At 34.3% G+C, this 28,000-nt stretch overlaps 2 protein-coding genes and 3 long non-coding RNA genes across 5 annotated transcripts; 3 read left to right on the top strand and 2 right to left on the bottom strand.

Annotated features, from left to right (window-relative positions):
* LOC139779604 (uncharacterized) lies at window positions 1-11,755 on the bottom strand. Its single transcript, XR_011719946.1, has 3 exons — window positions 11,264-11,755; window positions 808-969; window positions 1-316 (listed from the first exon to the last, which is right to left on the bottom strand). It is a non-coding gene; the product is annotated as an uncharacterized lncRNA (long non-coding RNA).
* Window positions 11,756-13,033: 1,278 nt separating this feature from the next.
* Window positions 13,034-13,623, top strand: LOC139779602 (uncharacterized). The gene is made up of 3 exons (XR_011719944.1): window positions 13,034-13,157; window positions 13,232-13,330; window positions 13,399-13,623. It is a non-coding gene; the product is annotated as an uncharacterized lncRNA (long non-coding RNA).
* Window positions 13,624-15,668: 2,045 nt separating this feature from the next.
* LOC139779600 (uncharacterized) lies at window positions 15,669-18,899 on the bottom strand. The gene is made up of 4 exons (XM_071718000.1): window positions 18,524-18,899; window positions 18,227-18,400; window positions 18,067-18,150; window positions 15,669-17,959 (listed from the first exon to the last, which is right to left on the bottom strand). The coding sequence occupies exons 1-4, from the start codon at window positions 18,665-18,667 to the stop codon at window positions 17,453-17,455; spliced, it is 909 nt and encodes a 302-aa protein (XP_071574101.1). The 5' UTR covers window positions 18,668-18,899; the 3' UTR covers window positions 15,669-17,452.
* Window positions 18,900-18,943: 44 nt separating this feature from the next.
* On the top strand, window positions 18,944-23,212 carry LOC139779601 (uncharacterized). Its single transcript, XM_071718001.1, has 6 exons — window positions 18,944-19,542; window positions 19,826-19,959; window positions 20,040-20,138; window positions 20,731-20,781; window positions 20,897-21,170; window positions 22,439-23,212. Exons 1-6 carry the CDS (start codon window positions 19,359-19,361, stop codon window positions 22,540-22,542), a joined length of 846 nt encoding a protein of 281 aa, XP_071574102.1. The 5' UTR covers window positions 18,944-19,358; the 3' UTR covers window positions 22,543-23,212.
* Window positions 23,213-23,992: 780 nt separating this feature from the next.
* LOC139779603 (uncharacterized) lies at window positions 23,993-25,839 on the top strand. The gene is made up of 3 exons (XR_011719945.1): window positions 23,993-24,129; window positions 24,660-25,260; window positions 25,450-25,839. It is a non-coding gene; the product is annotated as an uncharacterized lncRNA (long non-coding RNA).
* Window positions 25,840-28,000: the final 2,161 nt, after the last annotated feature.

Raw genomic sequence — 28,000 nt, 5'->3', positions numbered from 1 at the left:
ATGAAAACATGGATGCAAACACGTTTTTCGCGTAGCGTGATATATAGCCGAGACGATTTTGTTAGAGAGAAAATGGACGTACTTGATTCCCCTATAACTAATGAACATTTTTCATTGTTTTTCGTAATTTTTGTCCCTCGGTCGAGCTTTGTTTTCTTGGCTCCTCGGATTTGTCATTCCCACTTTTAGCGTTCTCCGGATTTTCTTTTCGCGCGGTATCTTTTTACCGTCGTGGCCACAGATACCAAATGGTCAAATGCGTGACATTACTCACACTAATTAAGCAAGAAAATGCTACTGGCCATTAGAGTCGTGTCTGAGGAGGAAAAATATTCATGAAGATATTTGTTGTCCGGCGAAGAAGATTAAATTCTTTTATACGTACAATGTTTTAAAATTATAACAATAAATTATATATATTTGAAAGTGTTCTCACAATACCGTTCAGAATTAAGTACTTTATTATAAGTACTATTAAATATTTTAAAGAAATGTTTAATATCATGAAGTCAAAAAACTGCAGAAATCACATTAATTGAATTGAAATTTTTCGCCTCAAGGAAAATACACTGATTGCATGTAAAAGTGGTTCTTGTGAATCAAGAAAGTTAGTTGAATAAATTGAAGTGAATGAAAGTAAGTTAGCGAGTGAGATTTCACTTTGAAATTTGATTAACTTTCTATTTCTGTTAATCGCCCTTATTTAAAGAAAAACTTGAACTTAAAGATGTATACTTTATATACCCCGAAGGGGCCTTAAAGGGCGTTTTGAAGGGACGTACCCAACCCTATAATTTCCTCCTTTACCATTACCATTTCCTTTGGACCAACGGTTTAACGTCTCTTCCGATTTCCGAAAGACGGAGCCCAGTTTTCCATCTAGGGATACCACCGCTACCGATTTCCACGCGAACCGAGGTCTACTCTCACTCACCTCTGCCTGCGGGGGAGGGGCGGTAGTCTACATGTCTATACACACATATATCAGAAAATTACTTCTTTTAGCATTAAAATTGTAAAACTTTAATTTGCTACATTTTGTAAATCAATGTCGTCCCCCCACTTTTTGTGCGTAGAATTACTCAGAAAAACCTCCTCTACAACATATTTAAGTGGCGATAAAATTGGCGAGTACTGATCTTTTATGCATATTTACCATTGGTGCAGATATTTACCACGATAACGAGAAGGAAGCAAAAGTGCATAACAATGGAACTGAAATATATTCTCTGCATCTGTACGAGTTTAGCGTTATTCTCTGCACATAAATTGAATAGTACTCGTATTCAGACATTGCCTGCTTATGCCATTGCTTGCAAGGCAGATGTTCTGAACTCAACTACATGCGGAAACGAACTGAAAGATTTCCGAGACGCTGTCAATCAACGAATACTGTGGAGCTTGAAAGGTACGTAAAATTATAACTGAATCGCTATTAACTCCATTTACTCCAATTTAAAATCTAAAAAGCTAGTAAAAAAACAACTACTCATCTTTAGCTTGTATTGCATATTTTAATTGATCAATTTTACAATTCTTGAATTCTATTTAAATTAAATATATTGACTAGCTAATATCTTTTAATCTTTTAATCTTAAATTAATAATAGTATTTACGAAAATATTAGTGTAATAAATTAAGAGATTGCATTTGTGTTTATCATATTGCATGTTTATAATTTACGATGTATCATTTAAACCGAATATATGTTCTATATATGTGTATATATACAGGGTGTCACTGAATGTTTGGTACTTTTCTCATATTTAGATAGAGCGAGCCAAACTGAGTCGAAAAGTCATGTACCATTTTGCAATTTTCGCAATAGTTGATGAGTTATTAATGATTAAAAATCGCCGTATTAGCCCGGCCCACCACCAAATCCAAGCGCGCGGCGAGATGCGGCCGCCCCGCGGTCGGCGCGCGGGCAGTTGTTTTCTACAAGCGGCGATAATTACGCACGAGCGGCGCGTAACGCCGGGCCCCCGTCCTGAGCGATGATAGTTTCTCGCCTTTTTTAAATAGAAATAAAATTTTCTAACAACATAGAAAAATTTTTTGTGCGTACGTATGTACATACGTGTGTACATGCATACACACAGGAACATATCAATTGTACTGCTTAAAAAAGCGATTACTCAATTTACTTTTTTTCTTTTAGTAAGTAACGGTTGTCTTTAAGAAAGAATATTTTCTTGATGATAGTCTTAAAATGTACAAATTTTAGAAAGAGTCTTTATCATGTACTCGAAAGAAGAATTTATACTCCTTCAAAGAACATAATAAAATTTTATCAAAGAAAAGTCAAAATAATAAATAAAGTAATATGAGGACCCTCGAGATTAAAATAGGAGAAGTCAAGGCTATGAGGGTCAGAGGCAGATCACAGTGCGTAATATCAGAAATAACTGATTTATTCGTCGTTTTGATACATTACATTGATCCGTACGTTTCGGCTCAGTTTTGAGCCATCTTCAGCGGTAGTTACAGAAATTAAGTTACACGTTCTCCGTACCGTATGGTGAGTATACTGATTCAAAGTATCAGAAAAATAGACCAATTGATCCATATCTGTAAATTTGTTCAATTAATGTTGAGATATTAAAAAGATCCCTTAGGAAACTCACCATTCGGTCTGAAAAACGTGGAATACAGAGCCATGTACATAATGAATACTCTCTGCGAGAAGACTTGACGATCTTATCGACACGACACATGCACAGCAATGATATGAAAGGTCTTGCAAGAAGAGGCATGTCGTAGGTCAACACACCGGCGAGGATTATAACAAAGCACGATTTGACACCGTCTCAAAATGACACGGATTTTTTGCATCATGCATATGTCACGGTTTTGAGCAAATTGTAATCCATGCTCATGAACTTTGGTCGTTGGCAAATCGGGGTTTTACTATTGGTACATGCAATATTGTGACGGTGTCAAATCGTGCTTTGTTATAATCCTCGCCGGTGTGTTGACCTACGACATGCCTCTTCTTGCAAGACCTTTCATATCATTGCTGTGCATGTGTCGTGTCGATAAGATCGTCAAGTCTTCTCGCAGAGAGTATTCATTATGTACATGGCTCTGTATTCCACGTTTTTCAGACCGAATGGTGAGTTTCCTAAGGGATCTTTTTAATATCTCAACATTAATTGAACAAATTTACAGATATGGATCAATTGGTCTATTTTTCTGATACTTTGAATCAGTATACTCACCATACGGTACGGAGAACGTGTAACTTAATTTCTGTAACTACCGCTGAAGATGGCTCAAAACTGAGCCGAAACGTACGGATCAATGTAATGTATCAAAACGACGAATAAATCAGTTATTTCTGATATTACGCACTGTGATCTGCGTCTGACCCTCATAGCCTTGACTTCTCCTATCAAAATAATTAGCAAATCGAATTTTTGTTTTAATTTTATATTCTTAACTGAAGAACTGAATAATTAGAATTTAGAATATTATTTATTTTAAGTAATATTATCAAGAAAACATTTTTTGTAAAGATCATCGTTACTTAAAAGAAGAGAAAACTGAGTAATTGGTTTTCTTAGCACTATTATTTTTTTGCGTGTGCGTATACGGCATGCCATTTTACTATTTAATACCATTATAAAAATTCTACCAAATTAAATTGATACTCAAAGAAAAGAAATTATTATTGTGTCTAGACATACTTATAATTTATCGAATTATTGTTAAGCTATAATTGAAAATGCAGAATTACAATTATGTCTAGACAAAATATTAATTCTGAATTTATTTTACGTTATGACATAAAAAATTTTCGGGAATTAAAATTATGTACATAATTGTAATTCCCGAATTTTACTTATGTACGCAATTTAAATACTTGAATTTCTATTATGTACACAATTGTAATTCTGGAATTACTTTTTTTCTTTTGGTAAGTAACGGGGTTCTTTAAGAAAGAATATTTTCTTGATAATAATCTTAAAATGTATTCATCACAAATAGAAAAAGTCTTTATCATGTACTGGAAAAAAGAATTTATACTCCTTCAAAGAACATTATAAAATTTTATCAAAGAAAAGTCAAAATAATAAGCAAATCGAATTTTTGTTTTAATTTTATAATCTTAATTGAAGAATTAAACAATTTGAATTCAGAATATTACTTGTTTTAAGTAAAGAGAGTAAACAGTTACTTAAAAGAAGAGAACTAAAATAGAGAAATTGGTTTTCTTAGCACTAGAATAATATTTTTTGCGTGTGAATTTTGCGGACATAAATAGCAATCGCGATATAAGATCGCGAGCCAAAAAATAAGTATTTTTTCTTTCTGTGGCAAGAAAATGATAGAGCGCTATCATTTCCACACACTATACCTTGCGGCAGATAGCATGGTGTATTTTTTTAAGTGGTATTCTTAGTAGGTCTAATCCACTTTGTATTAAAATATTCTCATATTTTAATGAAAGAACTGTTCGAAGTGCCTTCCTCGTTCTCGTATACAGAGTTCGGCCCTTCGATTAATATTGCGCGTCGCGCGGTGCGCCATTTCCGGCGTGATGGTATCGAAAGCTGCGAGAATTTCTTCTCGTACCTCAGTTTCTGTACCACCACGCCGGTGTACTCGACTAAATCTTTAATGTAACCCCAAACGAAATAGTCGAGCACGTTAATATCCGGCGACCGCGCCGGCCAAATGATTGTGCCACTTCGACCCATCCATCTGTCCAGATATCGCGCGTCTAAAACATTTCGCGCCTGTCGCGAAAAATGCGCATTTTCCAGTACGATGGGGCTCCTGCGGATTTTTCGCGAAAGGCGCGAAATGTTTTAGACGCGCGATATCCAGACAGATGGATGGGTCGAGGTGGCCTAATCATTTGGAAAAAGGCACTTCAAACAGTTCTTGCATTAAAATATGAGAATATTTTAATGCAAAGTGGATTAGACCTACTGGGGTACCATTGCACTTAAAAAAATGCGCCATGCTATCTGCCGCAAGGTGGTGTGTGGAAATGATAGCGCTCTATCATTTTCTTGCCACAGAAAGAAAAAATAATTATTTTTTTTCTCTTCCTTTTTTTAAGCATAACATAAACTAATTTGGAATTAATATTTTGTCTAGACATAATTTTAATTCTGCATTTTCAATTATAGCTTATTAATAATTCGATGAATTATAAGTATGTCTAGACATAATAATAATTTTTTTTCTTTGAGTATCAATTTAATTTGGTAGAATTTTTATGATGGTATTAAATAGCAAAACGGCGTGCCGTATACGCACACGCAAAAAATTATCATTCTAGTGCTAAGAAAACCAATTACTCAGTTTTCTCTTCTTTTAAGTAACGATGATCTTTACAAAGAATGTTTTCTTGATAATATTACTTAAAATAAATAATATTCTAAATTCTAATTATTCAGTTCTTCAGTTAAGCATATAAAATTAAAACAAAAATTTGATTTGCTAATTATTTTGATAGGAGAAGTCAAGGCTATGAGGGTCAGACGCAGATCACAGTGCGTAATATCAGAAATAACTGATTTATTCGTCATTTTGATACATTACATCGATCCGTACGTTTTGGCTCAGCTTTGAGCCATCTTCAGCGGTAGTTACAGAAGTTAAGTTACACGTTCTCCGTACCGTATGGTGAGTTTACTGATTCAAAGTATCAGAAACATAGACCAATTGATCCATATCTGTAAATTCGTTCAATTAATGTTGAGATATTAAAAAGATACCTTAGGAAACTCACCATTCGGTCTGAAAAACGTGGAATACAGAACCATGTACATAATGAATACTCTTTGCGAGAAGACTTGACGATCTTGTCGACACGACACACAATGATATGAAAGGTCTTGCAAGAAGAGGCATGTCGTAGGTCAACACACCGGCGAGGATTATAACAAAGCACGATTTGACACCGTCACAATATTGCATGTATACCAATAGTAAAACCTCGATTTGCCAACGCCCAAAGTTCATGAGCATGGATTACAATTTGCTCAAAACCGTGACATATGCATGATGCAAAAAATCCGTGTCATTTTGAGACGGTGTCAAATCGTGCTTTGTTATAATCCTCGCCGGTGTGTTGACCTACGACATACCTCTTCTTGCAAGACCTTCCATATCATTGCTGTGCATGTGTCGTGTCGATAAGATCGTCAAGTCTTCTCGCAGAGAGTATTCATTATGTACATGGCTCTGTATTCCACGTTATTCAGACCGAATAGTGAGTTTCCTAAGGGATCTTTTTAATATCTCAACATTAATTGAACAAATTTACAGATATGGATCAATTGGTCTATGTTTCTGATACTTTGAATCGGTAAACTCACCATACGGTACGGAGAACGTGTAACTTAATTTCTGTAACTGCCGCTGAAGATGGCTCAAAACTGAGCCGAAACGTACGGATCGATGTAATGTATCAAAACGACGAATAAATCAGTTATTTCTGATATTACGCACTGTGATCTGCCTCTGACCCTCATAGCCTTGACTTCTCCTATTTTAATCTCGAGGGTCCTCATATTACTTTATTTATTATTTTGACTTTTCTTTGATAAAATTTTATTATGTTCTTTGAAGGAGTATAAATTCTTCTTTCGAGTACATGATAAAGACTCTTTCTAAAATTTGTACATTTTAAGACTATCATCAAGAAAATATTCTTTCTTAAAGACAACCGTTACTTACTAAAAGAAAAAAAGTAAATTGAGTAATCGCTTTTTTAAGCAGTACAATTGATATGTTCCTGTGTGTATGCATGTACACACGTATGTACATACGTACGCACAAAAAATTTTTCTATGTTGTTAGAAAATTTTATTTCTATTTAAAAAAGGCGAGAAACTATCATCGCTCAGGACGGGGGCCCGGCGTTACGCGCCGCTCGTGCGTAATCATCGCCGCTTGTAGAAAACAACTGCCCGCGCGCCGACCGCGGGGCGGCCGCATCTCGCCGCGCGCTTGGATTTGGTGGTGGGCCGGGCTAATACGGCGATTTTTAATCATTAATAACTCATCAACTATTGCGAAAATTGCAAAATGGTACATGACTTTTCGACTCAGTTTGGCTCGCTCTATCTAAATATGAGAAAAGTACCAAACATTCAGTGACACCCTGTATATGTGACATTCCACGTCAAGTGGCCCCTCCCTCTGTCCAAAAATTGAAGCGACTTTAAATATTGAGTTTGGGCTTAAAATGTTCGTATAAGCGAGGGCTTTCGAAATTTGAGTGGCCTTTTTGACAAACTCCATAACCCCATGACCCCATAAGCAAAATAACCCAAAAACCTGATGAAGTGATCTTACAATATGATTTATACGACTTGTCTCATCTCAATAATCGCTTTAATTAAGCTGTTTGGCCCTAAAACCCTCATAAACTATTAACCCCATGACCCCTTGATCTTATAAACCTCAAAACCCCATAACCATATAGCCCCATAAGCTTCTAAACCCCTATAATCGAAACCATCGCACTTTGATTATCTTTCTATACCTCCGTAATCCTGTAATCCCATAACTCCTTGACCCTAAAACACCAAAACCCCATAACCCCATAACCCCATTCTAGAATATGCCCAATTACAAATTTGAATACGCATCATGTCTTACCTGCACAATGTCACGACTCATTCCAAAAACTGCATTACCATGTCGTCAGTATCCAAAAACTCCATAAAAATCATAACTTAATGAGTCTGACCTTGTAATCCATTCAAAATTAGTGTTTTCTCAAAATTTGTACTGGTACCTCCACGTGGTCAGGATGGGTAACGCTAAAACCAGTACAAATTTTGAGAAAACACTAATTTTGAATGGATTACAAGATCAGACTCATTAAGTTATGATTTTTATGGAGTTTTTGGATACTGACGACATGGTAATGCAGTTTTTGGAATGAGTCGTGACATTGTGCAGGTAAGACATGATGCGTATTCAAATTTGTAATTGGGCATATTCTAGAATGGGGTTATGGGGTTTTGGTGTTTTAGGGTCAAGGGGTTATGGGATTACAGGATTACGGAGGTATAGAAAGATAATAATCAAAGTGCGATGGTTTTGATTATAGGGGTTTAGAAGCTTATGGGGCTATATGGTTATGGGGTTATAGGGTTTTGAGGGTTATAAGATCAAGGGGTCATGGGGTTAATAGTTTATGAGGGTTTTAGGGCCAAACAGCTTAATTAAAGCGATTATTGAGATGAGACAAGTTGTATAAATCATATTGTAAGATCACTTCATCAGGTTTTTGGGTTATTTTGCTTATGGGGTCATGGGGTTATGGAGTTTGTCAAAAAGGCCACTCAAATTTCGAAAGCCCTCGCTTATACGAACATTTTAAGCCCAAACTCAATATTTAAAGTCGCTTCAATTTTTGGACAGAGGGAGGGGCCACTTGACGTGGAATGTCACATATATATATATATATATATATATATATATATATATATATATATATATGTCGTAGGTAAATAGTTGTTTTAGGAAAATAGCTTTTGACCAGACAAATGCTATCTGCTTAGTCAAATGGCTTTTGCCCATCTGTTTTTGTGTTCAAATGCTACTTTCCTAGGCAAACGCTATTTAACTGAGCCGCTGTTAGGCAAATGATATTTAGCGAAGCTGCATTGATGCATTTTAAATAAGTACACATATCAGCAAATTACTACCCTTAATATTGTCACAAACTGTTATATTTTTCAATTACATTTGTTAATAACTTTTTAATAAATAACAAGCGACGGCTGAAACCATATTTACGCTAAAACATAAAATTGTATATATATCTACTTTTCAATACACCAACTAGTTAGTTGGTTAGCTTAGTAGCCCAAGTGGGGTTTCACAATCGACGCAGCGTCAAATCGATGTTGACTTTGGGAGTTCAGGCTACATGGTCCAATATGGACTTCGCATATGGACCTTTGATCGCGTATAAAGCTAAATCTAATCAAATCTTAAAGTACTATATGAAATAGGAGTAGAAAAGAATGAAGAATATAATAGAATTAAAAATAGCGCGATATCTCAAAATTTGCGCAAGTTATAGCTACCAGACATTTCTCAAAAAATTCAAAATTTTATAAAAAATGAACCCCTTCACCGATTCTCGCTTAATTAAATATCAACTTTTATTTAATAATACTCTGTATTTAAAAACAAATTGAGTCCGATATCTAAACACACACACATTTTGTAAAAATGTAATTTTAGAACATTCTGAACACATTGGCACAGAAAACTAAAATAAAATTTGTTTACGAAAACAGCTTCCTGTAATGAGGAAGCAACAATGCGTGATTAATTAATTATAAGTAAAAATTAGTTATTTATTGTTTTTGCATAAGTAGTAACATTGTAATTTTTATTTTTAGTATTAGATTCCAGTGGTGGAATCTTTAATTCAGATTTTCTTTATGGAAATAATTATTGGCTGGGCAGTCGTACCCAATGTTTAGATACAACGAATACGGCTCCTCTACAGACCTCACAGCGGAGAATATTAAATAACACGCTATATCGCGATTTGAAAGAATTTCCGCCTTATCAATTAAACTATTTTGTAGCTTATTTGAGACACAACAGTACTATTCAATATCACGTAAATATGTTTGACGAGGTAAGTTTGTAAAATCTTTATGTGATAAAGGATGTGTTTGATATTTAAATATATACAGAAAGTTTTATCTTAGAATGTGATTACGCTCGGACTCTGTTTACCAGCATCATGCACAATAAATAATCTCAGCTTTATTCTGAAACAAATATTTCGTGACAGAGTTATCGTCGATGATCTCTACTCCGCGGACTTTGAGCTAATCGAAGTTAAAGATCTAAATGACGATAACAAAAGGCTACCTAATGGCGTGTTATGTTTCATCTGGTACGTCTCCAGAAATGCACAACAATAATATATTATATAACAGAAAAGCTTAATAATATTATAAGTAATTTTAATCTTAATCCTTTGAAAGAATATGAAGAATTAATCAAGAAATATTCTATTGCAGTGTTGGTTTAGGGCTTTCTTTTCTCATGACAGCAATCGGAACGATATATGATATATTTGTGTATCAAAAATATGTAAAGAAAAATGAGACGAATAAAACTGGTAACGGTAAGTGTCATATCTAAAACTTATAGAAATAATTTCTATTACAACAGACTTTTTACTGTTTTTATATGCTACAATTTTCTACAAATCAAGTTTTCATCTTCAGTGTTAAAATTATTAATAATTTGCAATCAGTTATTACTTTAAGTAATTAATAATTAATTATAAAATATATTTTGTAGCTACATCTTGTGTACATATGGCTTATTCGCGTGTATAGATTTCCTTTGTTTAATATTAATCTTACTTAATTAAAGCATTTTGATTTTTGTATTACTACTAAAGACGTCAAATTATGATTCAAGTATTGAAAATAACTCCGAGGAAATAGAAATAAAAGTAAATTGGTCTTTATATCGGAAAAGTAAAATTGGAGAAATATTAATATGTTTTTCCGCTTACACAAATACCGGAAAAATATTTAGCACAAAGTTAGACGCCAGCACAATACCCGTTATTCACGGCTTAAAATTGCTAAGCATGTGTTCGATAATCATGTTCCATAGTGTATATGTAGGGGAGACCGGGGCTAAACAGTCTGGTTTTTTTCGGTGCCGATTTTTATCAACAAAATAAATAATTTCAGTTAAATGTGGTATACCACTGTAAAGAGTGAACCTTTAGCTACAAAATTTATTAAGGAAATTTTTATCTACGTCGCTTTGTTTAACCGGTATAGAGCAAAAACGACAACGGTGGAAAAATTGAAATCTCAAAAATGCCGGGGCTAATCGGTCCCCCCCCCGGGGCTAATCGGTCACACTGCATTTTCAATACATATACGTACATCTAATCCTGAAAAATTATAGAATACATTTTAATAATTGTTTTTTAAGAGAAAAATATAAAAATTTATTTAAAATTTTTATGCAAAACATTATTAAAAAATAATTGTTTTACCTATTCCATAAAACAATTCAGGCACGTGAATACAGAGGTTAACCAAATCGTAAACTCCCCAACGGCACGTCACATTGTCAACGCGGGCAACCACGGGGAACACGCGTGACGGCGTTCCGGTGCCATAGGATCAGCGCGGACCCTCGAGCAACCTAACCAAGCCGCGTTTCTCGCGGGGGAGCGATAAATAGCGACAGGGGGGTTAGAAAAGCTCGCGGTGGAGCGCGACCATTTTACCGACTCGACGGCGTCCTCGCGCCGATTCCTCGACGCGCCGACGACGACGACGACGACGGCCACGACCACCACGACGACGACGGCCACGACCACCACGACGACGACGGCCACGACCACCACGACGACAACGGCCACGACCACCACGACGACGACGACGACGACGACGACGACGACGACGATGACCACCACCGACACCACCACCACTACAACGGCGGCGACAATGACGCCGAGACGATGCGGCGAACGCTGGACGATGCGGTCGCACGCGCGACTTTCACTGACACTGGACACAACGACCAACAACGACAATTTACCGCGGTCGGGAGTCGGGACGATCTACCGCGCGCGCGGCATGTCAACTCTCGCACGGAAATCGCGGGATCTCAGAGCCGTGCCGTGCCTCGCCGTACCTCGCCGACGTGCCGTGAGCGCGAGCGATCTCGAAAACAACGGTCCGCCATCTTTTCGGTCGGCCAAAACGCCCGTTTTGCGACGATACGTGCGTACTATTTCCCTTTTACACAACTGACGCACGTGCAAGGGAAGACAGAATCACGCTCGAGGGAAACCTAACCTGAAATCGCCGTGAGCTGAAGTCGTGCGCCCGACGCGCCACAGTGATGAGATTAGCCCGATTAGCCCCGGGTGCTTGTAGACTGATTAGCCCCAAACACAAGTTTCAGGTTTGATCGCCCATGAAATATTAGACATCAACGATAATGAAAAAACTACACTGGATTCGTGTTCAGCATGCATTACTCTTTATAATCACGTACCTCGAGATTTGGAGAGCAAATATTATTGCAGATATTACAAAATTTCCACGCGCAGAAAATTTCACTTTCACCTTCCGAAAACACGTTTGCCCTCGTAAAAATCATAACACGGCAGGTAACCTGCCGAAACTCCGTTGGTCACATGGGTACCATAAGCAGCGTTTATAATATTAATAGCGAGTTCGCACAATATACAGGTTCCGAGATATTTGATTAGACGTATTTACCCCGTAGACTTTTTAGCCCCGGTCCCCCTATACATTTAATTCTCTCGGTAAGTAATTTATAATAAATCTCTAGAATAGACATTTTTAGCTCTTTTGTTTTTTTACTCTTTACGCATAACGAAAATTGCTTTGTATTGACAGACAATAAAGTATGGCTGTGGAAGTTCATTGACAGTTATAAATACATGGGATTCATAGCAGTTGACATGGGATTCATAGCAGTTGATATATTTTTTTTTCAAGCGCATGTTTAATGACATTGAATTATATGTATTTACAAGTTAAAAGGAACGAAGTACCAAAGCCGATTGGTCGCGGAGAAAAATTAATTGAATTCTTTGTTTACGTAATAAAAAGATATATTCGGTAAGTTTTTATTATATGATGATATGTTTGAAGAACACAAAAAACAATACAAACAATATAATAAAATTATTGTAGTAATAATTAAAATAAGAGAATATGTTACAAAGAAATTTGAATATTGATTTCAATGTAAGCTAAATACTAACTCTCTTTTTTCACACGCGTCTGTAATAAAATTTTTCTTTTTAAGGCTGACACCGACTTACGTGACGGTGATAGGAATAGCGGATTTAAGCTCGGCTTGGTTTAATAAAACATCGCAATCTTACATGTACGAAAGGTCGCACGAAACTTGTGCGAAATATTGGTGGAGAAATCTTTTGTACATACATAATTTCTTTGGAATGGATAAAATGGTACAAACACGTTTGATTAAGATCAATTTGAAATTATACTTGGAGACGCATAAAACTTTTCTAAAATTTTTATTGCATTACAGTGCATGAGTTGGAGTTGGTATCTATCCAATGATATGCAATTCTATGTAATCGCTATGGCGTTGTTTTTCATTTTCTCGACTATAAGGTATGTTAATTAACCAACTATTATAGTTAATGTCTTCTTCGAGTATACTTGAATAAATATATTATAAATTTCAGATACTTCTATGCCGCTGTTACGATATTGAGTGCACTTTTAATTATAGGCTCGGTTATTCTTAACGGTTATATTTCACACGTTTACGAATATATCGCGACGTAAGTTACTAAAGTATTTTACTTATTGAGAAATCAAGTTAAGAGGATGCTCTTTCTTATTGTTACAGATTTGATGAACAGAACAATCTTGCAGATATCTTTTATATCCCACCATGGATGAGAATGAATCCATTTATTATTGGGATAATTACGGGTTGCATTTTACATTTAAAGAATAATTTTGTTTTGAAAAAGATAAAGTATATTTTTTTGTTTTATATAACATATTGAAAATAAATAGTCATTAAAATACTTATGGAATATATAAACTTATTCTATAGAAACTAACTAGTTTCATATAAATTAATTATATAGTATCGCATAAATGAAAATGTATTATATTAATTTGACATATACATTTCAGAAACATATAATTTTGTGTTGGTGCCTGGCTATTCTTTGCAAAGTATTCGTACTATTTTTGTCTTACTATCGATACAGATCCGTTCTAGCTACTTCTATTTATGTAGCACTGAACAGAACACTTTGGGGCACATGTATTGCATGTGTTGTAATAGCATGTTCCACTAAACACGGAGGTTCGTTTATTCATTAATAGATAAATACATCTTATAAAAATCGGCATATTTTTAATATATTAGTGATATATTTTAAACATTGTCATAGTTTAAAAACATCATTTTTATCATTGTATGCTTGCTTTGTTATAGGCATCGTTAATCAGTTACTCTCATTCAAGGGCTGGATTCCTCTTAGCAGGCTCACATACTGCGCTTATCTTTTAAATCCGATCATCATACAAGCGATTCATTTATATGGTGAAACGTCGATTCATTTTAAATTACTGTCCTTTGTAAGTATACATATATTTGAAATTTCAGCATTAATAGAGGAATATCGTGAAAAATGCATTAATTTTTTTTAACTTATGGTTCCAGATTATTATGACTTTGGGATACATTATAATCACTTACCTTTGTTCCTATGTATTATCTTTGATGTTCGAGATGCCCTACATTTCGTTAATGAAAATGTTTATTAAGTACCGCAATAAGCCATATAGAAAGAAAATGGAATCTTGTATACAAACCACATACCTTTAATGATTTAATGTTATACAATACGTGCCAATAGTTTTAGGACGATTGAATAATATAGACTACAAGATCCGAGGTAAAGTAAAACTGATTATTAAGGATGTATATCGCTTAAGTCAAAATAGAGGGATAAAGGTGAAATTTATAGAGATTGTGCACTTATATATCCCAAAAACCTGTGTTTTTGCGATCGATTGTCTGACCCGTTCAAAAGTTATTAACTTTTTAATTTCGTATGAGTTCTTATGGAGATTGACAGATTATCACCCTGGTGGAAATAATTTTACAACAATTTACGTATTTCTGTGAAAAAATACAATCTTCTACAACAAATCACAAATTTGTAGAAATTTGTGAAAATTGTAGAAATTTATGGTAAATTGTAGTAAATTGTAGTAAATTGTAGTAAGTTGTAAAAGATAATAGAAAATTGTAACAAACTTTTTACGAACATTTTTATGAGACGTAGTAAATCGTAGAAGTTGTAGATTATTGTAAAAATCATAACTATTTACAACTATCTACAACATTCTGCGAATATTTTTTATGAGAACGTAGTAAATTATAGAAGTTGTAGATTATTGTAAAAATCACAACCATTTACAACTATGTACAACATTCTACGAATATTTTATGAGAATTTTGTAGTAAATTGTAGAAGTTGTACATTCTTGTAAAAATTACAACTATTTAAAACTTCCTACAACATTCTACGAATATTTTAATGAAAATTTTATAGTAAATTGTAGAAGTTGTACATTCTTGCAAAAATTACAATCATTTAAAACTTCGTACAAAATTCTACGAATATTTTTATGATCTAAATGCAGTTTGTTGTAGAAGTATAAGAACATGTTTATAAAGAGTAACCCTAAAATTGGACATTTTTAGCCCATGGCCCTCAAATTTCGAGGGCCCCCAAAATAGGCTAAACAATAATATTATTTACAACTTTCTACGTTTTTTGTACACAACATACAAGTTTGCATGACATAAAAGGCGCTATACGATTTTTTGTATCAGTATATTCCCTGTAATACGTGGCTAATATTTTTTCAGCATTATGAGTCCATAAAAGATTTGATACATTTTTTATATTTTCATAAAAAGTTACAAGTTGTATTAAATTATTAAAAAATCGTAAGAAATACTTATAATTGCCTTTTTACTTTGCACATTTCTACACACAACAATTCAATGGTGTAAGTTGACGTATTTATCCTAATACTTAACTTATCTTTACTTGTGGAAGTGTTTTATTACAACATAGAGAAAATAAATAATTGCAAGTTGTTTTATTCACATTATAAATACATATGACGATTATACAGTCTAATTACTAATTACAAAATATAGTTTACCTATTAATCGTGTAAACAACCATAGGGAATTTTACTCACATATTTAAACTTATCTATTTGCATAAATATACATGGCCTGACTAAATTTGCTGGCTTATGTACTGTTAAAATACTATTAGTAACATCACATTCCTTTATATGCTCAATAGGGATCAAAGAAAATGTTAAATTTGAAGTTCTTAATCTAAAAGTGTTTATAAATAATATTACTTTTTCCACATTTCCGAATTTTATCAAACAAATTTTATGAATTTGACCAATTGAACCATTATCTAATTGCACAATTGAATCATTTATTTTCTTGCAGCGTTGTTGTTGATAATAAATTGTTGTATATCTTACATCATTATAAATAAGTTTATCAAAAGACAAGCACTTTTCTACTGGCTCGTTAAGTAGTTCTATTTCCTCTTCTGTTAAATGGCAATTTTTTCCAGAACCTACTAACACAGAATTGTCATACAATTTTACGGCTGTTTTTAGTCTTGTTTCAAACAAAGAGTTACAAAATTCATTTACATGATGACTTATTGTTGTTTTATCAGAAAATGAAGTTATATTTTGAAATAATAATATTCTTTTTGTAAACTGAGGTATAATACGAGCTGGACTATGTTTATTTTTTAATAGTAATCTGTTCGCATTTTCAAATGCAAATGCATTATGTGCCCATAGTGGACCAAAATTTTCAACGCTTTTACATAAATGTAATAATAAATGAACATTATATGTCATTATCTCTTTACCGTAAAGTGATTGCAATTTGACAACAAATTTAATAAGTAACGACTTTGCCGTGGCAAGTGCAGTCTGTGTTATTGAATCTTGTAATAGAATATTAATTGCAATTACAAGAAGTGACAAGTGTCGCAAATATTTGTTTGGTAATATTCCGCGTAAACAAGGAAGCGAATAAAATAAAAGCCAGGATCGCCACTCTGATGCTCTCCATAACTTTCGTTCTGTCAAAGGTCTTGGTGTTCTCGTTATTATTTTTGGTGGTGATATGGATAACAAACGATTATTAATTATGTCCATTTTATAAGATTGTCCAATATAGTATTTTTTATTAACTGAAGTAAGAATCGTTTCAGTTATTTGTCGTATTGCACCTAATAACACAGAATGCATATAATCAGGCGGTGAAGAATCTGCCAAATCAAAATATTTTAAATTCATTAAAAAAGACGGTCCTTTTATACCAAAATTGTCCTCAGCAGTAGCAGTTTCTAATGTAACACTTCTCTTCATTAATTCTTTTATATCATAATCAGATCTAAGTACTGGAATATTTATAGAAATTGGGTACTTTGCAACATTATTAATTCGCTCTGTTGGGTGCAAACAGTATGTACATCCAAATGAACCGTTAAATTGCTTCATATTTAACATTTTACAACGAGCAACCGAATCAACAGAAGATAGTAATGGAAAAAATTTAGATGTAACATCCTTTCCTCTATAATTCCACGAAATTCCTACTGTGGACAACTCATTTGCTTGCTGAACAAAAATATCGCCAAATACATTCATGTTAGGTTGTGATTTATCAACCCATAATCCAGCTGGTATTATATATTTTGTACGAATATGTGGTGGCAATTCGTTTATCATTATGTAATAAGGCCATATAGCTACTTTAGAAGTATCTGCTAGCTGGCACCCATCAGTATTAAATATGTAAGATAGATTTAATTCATCTTCTAAACATTTATTTTCTTTATACTTTTACCATCAAAAATATCCTCTAACGCTTTATCATTCTTTTTTTTTCTTGTAAATCTATAGTTAAGATGCTTTATCACGAATTTATTTGATAATAACTTTTTAAATTGATCTTTTAAATTGAACTGAACAAAGGAAGATGTTGCTTCTTTCAGATTAAATCCACACTCACAATTGTTTAAATTTCGGATAGACTCTTTAATACCTAAATATTTCGTACAATGTGGACAATAAACATGATAAACCGCGGATGTAATTTCTGGCGAAAAATATTTATGTAAGTGGAATTTAGTATCTGGTACTATTCGCTCGCCAAATATTACGTTTATCATTTTTAATATATCTGTGATCGCTGTCCACGGTAAAGAATGGCGCAGTCCTATTACTAAAGTCATCAATAAAACTTCGCCTTTAGATGTAGTTGTAGATGCCCCCAAGTGTTCTTCTAAGAATGGATATTCGTCATGTCCCACATTTTCTTCACTCTAAAATTAAAAACGTTAGATTGTTTTTGTGAATGTTGTATAAAGTAACATGAAAACATTTTTAATGCTAAGAAAAACACAAGCACATATACCACAAAATTACGTACTTGATTTGAATTTTCTCTTTCATCATCAATGTCAGTATCAGATAAATTGGCTCCAGAATCACTTGTACTCAGAACATCGTCTAGCTGTAAAAAAATGTTCTCATCATTTATACTCTAATGTAGATTAAAAATTACAATTATAATAAAAATAAAATTTTACATTAGTTTCAAAATAGATTGTATCATCAATATTTTCTTCGATAACCTCATTATTGTTATTATTATCGGCATCATAGAATACAGATTCTTCATATATTCTTGAAGAACTAGGTTCATTGATTTTATTATTAGAAGACTCTTCAAGTGTACATAAATCGTGATCAAATGTTGATATCTGGAATTGAATGTATAAGTGTGTCATAAAGGCAATTATTTTCTTGATGAAAAAAGCAATAAAGTAAATGTATAAAAATTGCATAAATGTATAAATTTTGAAACATTTTATAAAACAACTTACTTGTTGATTATTCTGTGAGTTATTTGATTGCAATGAGTCCAAGTCAGAAAGATCAACTTTCTTTCTTCGCTTTACGGTAGACCGCGGAATGTCTCTTGTACTTCCAGGTTCTAAATATCTTTTATATGGTCCTCTTTTTGACATTTTTAATGGCTGCGTTCGTCTTGACGTTGTAAGGCTGCGTTCTTAGGTTAAGATTTACGAATGTCGGTGAAAACGTATGAATCACGGATCCTCCGTGGTATGGATCTTAATGGCTGCGTTCGTCTTGACGTTGTAAGGCTGCGTTCTTAGGATAATATTTACAAATGTCGGTGAAAACGTATGGATCACGGATCCTCCGTGGTATGGATCTTAATTGCTGCGTTTGTCTTGACGTTGTAAAGCTGCGTTCGGAAACGTCACCCGGGTACACACGGGTTCACACGGTACACTCATGTGCACTCGGGTGACGTTTCCGAACGCAGCCTAAGGCCGCGAAATGACTGTGATTGGTGCTGCTTTCGCGCGTTCCGTTCTGTGCTGTGAATTTTCGCACGCGTAAATATCAATAATTAGTTGTTGTTAACTTGTCTATTTGTGTGTATTACGGCTGTGGTCCGATATTCACATTGCCAGTACTAAAAATCTGTAATGTATACATGATGTAAACTTATAGATTTTCAGTACTGGTACAGTCGTACAGTGGTGTAGTGAATTGAATATATATCGGAACGCAGCGTGCGTTACACTCCAGTGACTCAGTGTTTAATTGTTTTAATTGCAGTAGTTTACTTATAAAGTTCGCAGTTATTTACCATATTATAACTCTGAAAGAGGTTATAATTAAGTGGACATGATGTGGGCATACGTGTACGTTTTAAATACAAAAAAACAAGAATACGTTTCTGTAGACGAGTTGCTTAATTTTTCGTTAGAATCGTACGATGAAAACAAAAATTTGTACGAAAAGAAAGTTTTCTTCTGGCAAAACAAAGCCAATGAATCGCCACTTCCAGTGTACGTTTTATTGATGTCAAGTAAGTGTATTAGCTTTTCCGTTACACTTTATTAATTTTGTGAACAACTATATGAGTGTGTAACATATTATTAAAAAAACCTCTTTACCCAGATAGCATAGTGACGTCAAATGACATATCAATTCCGTCATAATGACGTCTCTAACGGGTCTCTAACCCGTTAGAGACGTCATTATGACGGAATTGATATGTCATTTGACGTCACTGTGCTATCTGGGTATTTTTGTACATAAAATTATTTTGTGGTAATATCAAATGCAAATGGAAAATCTAATTTTTTCAGGTAGTTTACCGCTTCTTAAGACACAAGTATCTAAAAAGAGACCTGTTTTGCCAAAAATTCGTTATTCCGATCTTAACGCAAAATACGAACCACCTGAGAATGAAGTGAATAAACACGTAAAAAGAAAGTCGAAGGTAAATTAAGTATAATAATTATAAAATAAGGTAAAAAATAGTTTTAGTATTATATTTATAAAATAAATTCTTTATTTTAGAAAACAGATGATGTTATTAAAGCAAGGAAAGAGAAAGAAAGTGAAATTATAAAAGCACATATAGACGCTGAGAAACAAAAAGTAAAAAAAAAGCAAGAGGTACGTATATGAATATGAAATTGGAAGTATTAAAGTGTTTATAATGTGTTGTAATGTGTAATGTTAATAATAATAATTGCCTGTTATCTCCAACTAGGACATAGGGCCTCGACTAAGCTTCTCCAACGGGTTCTATTCCTCGCCTTTATCCGTGATCTCCATATCTTTTTGATTGCTCCTGCCTCTTCAACTGTTCTCTTCCATGTTGTTTGCAATTTACCCTTACACCTGCTACGCGTACTATATACCCCGTGGATTCTATTCAAATGCCACTGTCAATATTTAAAGTAAAAATATTGTTAACTTAATAAGTAACAGATAGGTAGTAGTACTCAGTATTAATAATAATTATTTTGAAACATTTTTCAAATGTAACATGTTGAACAATTTTAATTGGTCAATATATGTGTATAATTGCTTTTATAATGAAAATTGTTATTGAAATTGAAACAATTTTGATAAAATTATTTGAAATAGTTTTGTTATTAACTAAAACATAAATATTAATTTGTATAAACAATCAGAAATATTTAACTTAAAAATTAATATTTCATTAATTATATTTTATGTTAAACAATCTTTTTCATTTTAGAATGTCAGCTATGGCAACAGTAGCAAATCTGACTCAGATCAATTATTATTGGTAATAAATTTAAATATATTTTGCTATGCTACACTGCTTTGCTATTTATTAATAAGTATTATTAATTTTGTCATTATTTTGTTTGTTAACATTATTCTTACGTTACATTTTTTAGAAATCTACATATAATTATAAGCTGTTGGATATCATTTCTGCTATTGACGATGCTGAAACAGTAAAGAAAGTGAAGTGTTTATTCAGCGATTATCAAATATGCTTAGCAGAACGTGATGAATTAAAAAAAAAATTAGATGACGCACAAGAAATGATAAAAATTTTGACGGATACATGTGACAATTTCAAACAGACTAATGTTGAAATGGAAAATTCACAGAAATTGGATGCAATATTAAATCTGCTCAAACAAGTAGCCGATTATATGTTTCCTGGTAAGTTATATTCAATACGTGAAAACAGTCAGTGCAGCATTAGTCCCGGTCTACAATAGATGTTTTAAGCCCTAAGCCTTAAGAAATTGATCAATCACAGTCGAATTTGAAGAGAATAATTGTGATTGGTCAATTTCTTAGGGCTTAGGACTTAAAACACCTATTGTAGACGGAGACTTAACGTAAGTGCCCGTCTACAATATGTGTTTTAATTCCTAAGCCCTAAGAATTGACCAATCACAGTCAATTATTCTCCTCAAATTCAACTGTGATTGAACAATTTCTTAAGGCTTAGGGCTTAAAACACCTATTGTAGACCGGGACTAACCTGTTTTGCGCCCATGAGGTAAAATATTTCGAGCGCCCTTTTGTAAGATGTGACGTCATCCTTTTTTGAGAAGTTATAATTATAGATCATAAAAAATTGCAATAATCATTATTATTATCATGTAGAGTGTCGCTGCACTCAGCCAAAACTGGTACAGCAGCTTTAATACATGAAAACAAGTCGAAAATGTCTTATGTTTAAATCCCAATGGTTTCGGAGTTATCGAGTCTTGAAGTTGCTTTTGTAATAATAAATCATAAATTGTTTAGGGCCAGTTTTTCAATAGTCGTTTAAACTATAGTTTAGCTAAAGTCACTCTTTCTCTTTTTCTAAAAGGGATAGTTATGTCCATTTCTACCAATGTAAATTAACTTTAATCTCGGTTTAACTTACTTTTTATTTTTTTCTAGTTCTTAAATTAGAAAAAGATAAAAAATTAATTAAACCAAGATTAAAGTTAATCTACAAGAGTAGAAATGGACATTAGAAAGAGACAGAGTGTCGAGTTGAGCTAAGATTAAAATTAAGCGACTATTGAAAAACTGGTCCTTAACGTTCTTTAATGCTGTTTAATGCTTTACAAAAGGTGCTCTACCAGAATGAGATTCACGATTCAAAACAACTGTGGCAACTGACACTTAATGCTTAATGTAGAGCAACTTCAATACCTTATAACTTTGGAACCGTTCAGATTCGGACATATGTTTATTAGACATTTTCGACTTGTTTTTGTGTGCTAAAGCCGATGTACCAGTTTTGGCACTGATACTATGTTATGCGGAGTAAATTATCGTAAGTTACTACAAAATCCCATTTACGCGAAGGAATTATCGTAAGTTAGTCTGTAAAAGGATTTATTTGTATTTTTTCTTGTATTTATAATTGTATTTATAATTGTATTTATAATTACTATGATATATTTTATAATTTTCTTTAATAGATACAAGCCGAGATAAACGAGATACACCAAGAGTAATAAAGATGAGCAAATTATCTGTGAAATACCTGATGTTCATATATCTGCAGATGTATATAATAACATAATGAGAGAAAAGGAACCTAGCTCCTTTATTACTAATATGTCGTATGCAGTGTGGGGACCAGAGGTGTTGGCCAGTCGTTGCGTTCGATCGCAATCCAATGTGGTAAAACCTGCGTTGACTCCAACTAAAAAATATGGCATTCTTAATGAGTTTGAAAAATGGATGCGGATCAAACGCAAAATGCCACAAATGTTAATTGACGAACAATTACATCGTTCTAAAGTTAACAAGTACTTCAATGGTGCAATAACTGCCGCCCGCAAGAAAATCAACTACAAAATGAAAGGAACATTGAGCCAAAAAAAAGCAGTTGAGAGTAAAAGAGCAGAAACAACGAAGGCGAAATCAAATAATCAAAACATAAATTGGACAGTGGAATAAAAAAGTTTAAGACAACGAAGGAAGAAGAAGAAGAAGAAGAAGAAGAAGAAGAAGAAGAAGAAGAAGGAGAAGAAGGAGAAGAAGGAGAAGGAGAAGAAGAAGAAGGAGAAGAAGAAGAAGAAGAAGGAGAAAAAGAAGAAGAAGATGCAAGTGATACGAGCGAGGAGACAATAAGCGATAAGACAATTGACTATGAAACATTTATCAAAAACAAAAACCAGCAGTCAAAAAAACAAAGTAGAAAATAAGTGATATAATTAAATGATAAGAATTAATAACACTAATATATATATGTAACAATTTTATTGCTTACCTACCTGATACTTATTAATACACTTATTATAATAATACTTACCTATTTGAATAAAATTTAAAATTTGGATAATTAAATTACTTTTTAAAAATAAGAAAAAAATTATATTTATTTTAAAGTCCTGTATTATTTATGTTTGTGTAACACTTTCCGTTTTAAATATCATAAATTTATGTGAATTGTATAATATAACAGTGTTTTTTTTAACATTTAATTAATTTTATTCGTCATTAGATTATTTACATAGTTAAATTGTTTTGTAAAAGTTTGTAAATAATTTTAACAATATAGGTCTGTTTCTATTCTTGCACTGCTGAACTAGTGCACACTGGTGCAAAAGTTAAAGTGACAAGTATATTTTGTTTCACTCTAACTTTTGCACCAGTGTGCACTAGTTCAGCAGTGCAGGAATAGAAACAGACCTTATTATGCATAGAAAGTTGCAGATTCCAGCATAGTTCGATGTAAAAATGTCGAACACATGTCGCATACTTACATCTAAAAAGTTGTAGTTTTGTCATAAAAATTTCTACGTAAATTTATGAAATACTACAAACATGGCCCAAATCGCGCACTTTTGACGTGAAATTACGTAAAAATAGTTTGAAAAGTTGTAATTACATTAGAAGAAATTGTAGTTTTCACGTAATTATCGCGTAAAAATCGGAAAATTATTTCCACCAGGGCAAATATATGCATTCAGAATATAAAGAAAAAAATAGAGAACAATTCTTGAAAAAATTACTGTGTATAGAGGATACATTGGCACAGATTCTCAATAAATTTCACGATGATTCACTGACTAGTTTCTGAGAAAAGAAATAAAAACTGCAGCACTCTCACAGATCTTGGCGTTCGACCCTAAAAACACGGCAACGTCGCACTGCGAGCTCGGTAACTATATATATGTTTTTTCACATTTTTGCTGCCGGTTTCGATATTTTTAGCCGATGTTTATATACGGCCTCTGATGTCTCATTTCCCTTTATACCTTAAAAGTGGGTTTTTACATTTCAACATTTTTTAACCTCACTACTAACCTCAGCATGTTAATGATATAAAGGGTACTACCGGTAGCTCCGGTAACTTAGCCGGTCAACTTCGACTTTATTAATTTTTTTTTTAATCGTTTGTTGGTCGTTTGTTGGTGATTTGGCCTAATTACAACGTTTGTTGGTTCTTAATTTTTTTTTAATTAAAAAAGAAAAATTAGCGTTAAGTTAGCCGGAAAAATCTCATTTTTAATTAAAAAACGGTCTAATCGATGCGTAATCGTTGCTGATGATTGTTGGTCTAATTTTAGCGTTTGTTGGTTTATTATTAGTCTTAAAAATGAAAAATTATCTCACATTAAACCCGCATCTGCAGTAATCGAAGATTGGTTTATTTGCTTACGACTTGAGGTTTATTTCTATAAATGTAAGGCTAACATCTATAAAACTGGCTATGAATACGGGCCTTAACATCGGCAGAAAATCGCGAAAAGATCAAGAAACATGGTGGTATTTCCTGTCTTTTTGCGCCAAGCCATCGTTTGAACGAGAGACCGAGTGAGATTAAAAGGTAATTAATGTAGAATTCTATATGCTAATGTTTTAAGCAGAACGTTCTTTGATTTCTAATAGCGTTTTTCACTGGCAGAGCTGGTGCGCATTCAGTGCACATTAAAGCCGTCGTACACAAACCAACGTAAAGTGTATGTTTAGTATAAACAGGTTAAATCATGAAATCCTCAATATTCTTTATTGCTGATGTAAAAAAACTACAATGCAACATATGTATTTTCATCGTGTCTTTATCTTTCTGTTTTTAGTTCACCTTGCAGCTGTCGCTGACATGCTTTGCCGAATACGTACTTCATTTACGCGACTCAATCCCGACATGATGTACGTGCATCAGGATTCCGGTCTAATCAACATCGCGTATTTCAAATTCGACATCGATGACATCTCCGGAGAGTCAGACGCAAAGAGACCGGTACCCTTCCGCTTGACGCCCAATATCTTCGAATTCTCACAACTATAGGTCAGTCAGACACAATCTCAATCTTCTCGTCTGTCGACGTGAAAATAAAAAGATATCTTGGTATAGACATCTCTTGTGCTTGGATAAATTCAAATGTTATATAGAAATACTTGTAGTAAATCCGATATTCGTTACTGTGCAGACGGTTGCCAAATTCTTTCAGGTTTCACGATGTTAATTCTTTTGCAGGAGTTTGCGGACCATTGACCGCTAGCGCGATCGCCACAGCGCGCTGTTTGGTTCAGCCCACGTTCCAGCTGCATGCTATACTTCGCACAATTTTGCGGGATGAAGTGATTGCGGACCATAAACGGCAAGAAGACGCCGAGGGCACATCACAAGCGCCGACCGATCTGAAGGGTGAACTTCTGATAAAGATGGTGAACCACGCGGTCAACGCGATTGTCGGTAGACTAAATTCTCTCGCGAATTTCGACGGCATTGACAGTAAGGTCAGCACACTAGTAGCCGCTGCCAATAGCCATGACAATCTCTGCAGAATGGATCCCTCGTGGCACCCATGGCTGTAAGATACAGAACGTTTGGCCTAACAACACATTTGTGCTATAACGAACGAGAAAAGGATTATAGTATATTGTGTTACAAGTGCGGAAAGTTGGCTGTTAGTCACGAGCGCGGGTAGGCGCATGAGCCTTCGGCCTTCGGCTCATGCGCCTACCCGCGCTCGTGACCAACAGCCAACTTCCGTACGTGTAACACATACTATTTTGTATTACTAGACACCACAGACGCCCGCTTCGCGCGCGCTATTTAGCTTTAACATTATGCTATTACTATTACACTATTAACTTCTTGATACACACAACTGTCAAAATATACGATGACAGCTGCAAATGAAGTAAGCGCAGCGAGATAACCAATCGGCATCGCGGAAAAGAGGCTTCAATTTTTCGATACAAACGAAACATTATGCTATTACTGTTACACTATTAACTTCTTGATACACACAACTGTCAAAATATACGATGACAGCTGCAAATGAAGTAAGCGCAGCGAGATAACCAATCGGCATCACGGAAAAGAGGCTTCAATTTTCGATACAAACGAAATTCACTCAGTTAACACGCCTTTTTAAAAGTGGACTAGACATTACAGACGCGCGCGCTTCGCGCGCGCCATTTAGCTTTAACATTATGCTATTACTATTACACTATTAACCCTTGATACACGCAACTGTCAAAATATACAATGACAGCTGCAAATAACTCGCACAACGCATCGAGATAACCAATCGGCATCGCGGAAAAGAGGCTTCAATTTTTTGATACAAACGAAATTCACTCAGTTAACACGCCTTTTTTAAAAGTGGACTAGAACAACACAGGCGCGCGCTACGCGCGCGCTTTTATTTTATTTCACGAATAGAACAACACAGGCGCGCGCTACGCGCGCGCATTTATTTTATTTCATCACGAATATACAACCATACATTTGATATATGTTTATTAGAAGTGAAGAGGTAAGTCGCTAATATCGACATAGGTCCTCTAAAGCGACACCTTCTTATTTCTCGAAAACTAAACACCGCACTTATTAATGCTGATGAGGACCTAATTTACTTATATAATTATAGACGTAAAACCCATAGACGTAAAAACGAATCATTCAAAAGCAATTATTAAAAATAAAATTTACCCATATTTCTTTTACTAATTGTACAGTTTAAATAATAGTGAATATATTATTGATAATATTAGATCATTTACATGTTTTAACGTCCTAAAACTATTTAAATTTTTCTTTTTTTTATTTTTCTCATAATGCAGTTTTATATTTAAATATAAAATTGAGATGCAACGTAAACTGGCATACTTATGATAAAACAGATTATAAGGTAGTAAAATCAAATCGAATAGAATAAAAAACACAGCATAAGAAGATCTTGCTGCGAAATTATGAGATAAATTTACTGGCATGCTGTCGGCATACTGCCAACATTTTGTTATGTGGGATAAAGCAATTGTGAAGCAACACACAGTAACAGACTACGAAGGTAGAAAATGAAAGGGTTTCGAGTTTAAATCCTGATCGGCTCTGTTATTTTTCCGTTTACACCCCTCTCGCTGTCCAAAATTTCCTTCCGTATCTTTCCTCACCCTCACTACACTCCTTGTTTTCTCGTATATTTCCATGATCCCTTTTCCAATCTCTCACTCACCCATGGTTTTTTCAGACATCTTCCCAAAACCCTCCTGTCCACTGAATCAAATGCTGCCCTTAGATCGACAAAAGCAGCCTTCTTTTTCCTCTTTAATCGCTTCCCTATCGCATAATTCAGTGTGTAAATGTTGTCCACCACTCCTCTCCTCTTCCTAACCCTGCTTGGCTTTCTGAATCATCCCCTTCTCCACCATCTCTTCCCCTCACCTATTTGCTAATATCGACGCGTACACTTTGTACGCCGTCGCATCAGCGTAATCCCTCTATGCTCACTCACCTCTTTTGCCCCTCTTCTTCGCTATCGGAACGACTACTCCGTCCTTCCCGCCTCTGGAAAACCTCTCCTTTCCATACTTTCCTGCATCTTCCCATAACGCCTTTCTTAAACCACTTCCCTCATAACTCTACACTTCATTTTCTATCTCGTTTCTCCCGCCGCTTTACCTTTTTTCAGCCCTTTCAGCACTCTCTCTACTTCCTCCCATCCTATCTCCTTCTCTTTCTCCACTTCCCCCTCCGCCCCTTACTCTCCCTCCTCTCGTTCTCCTAGCCTTCGCTT

This window comes from Temnothorax nylanderi, unplaced genomic scaffold (assembly GCF_030848795.1).
Source record: "Temnothorax nylanderi isolate EJ_2023f unplaced genomic scaffold, tnyl_v1.0 TNYL_tig0234_pilon, whole genome shotgun sequence".
NCBI classification, from domain to species: domain Eukaryota; kingdom Metazoa; phylum Arthropoda; class Insecta; order Hymenoptera; family Formicidae; genus Temnothorax; species Temnothorax nylanderi.
This window is presented reverse-complemented; position numbering and strand designations above follow the sequence as displayed.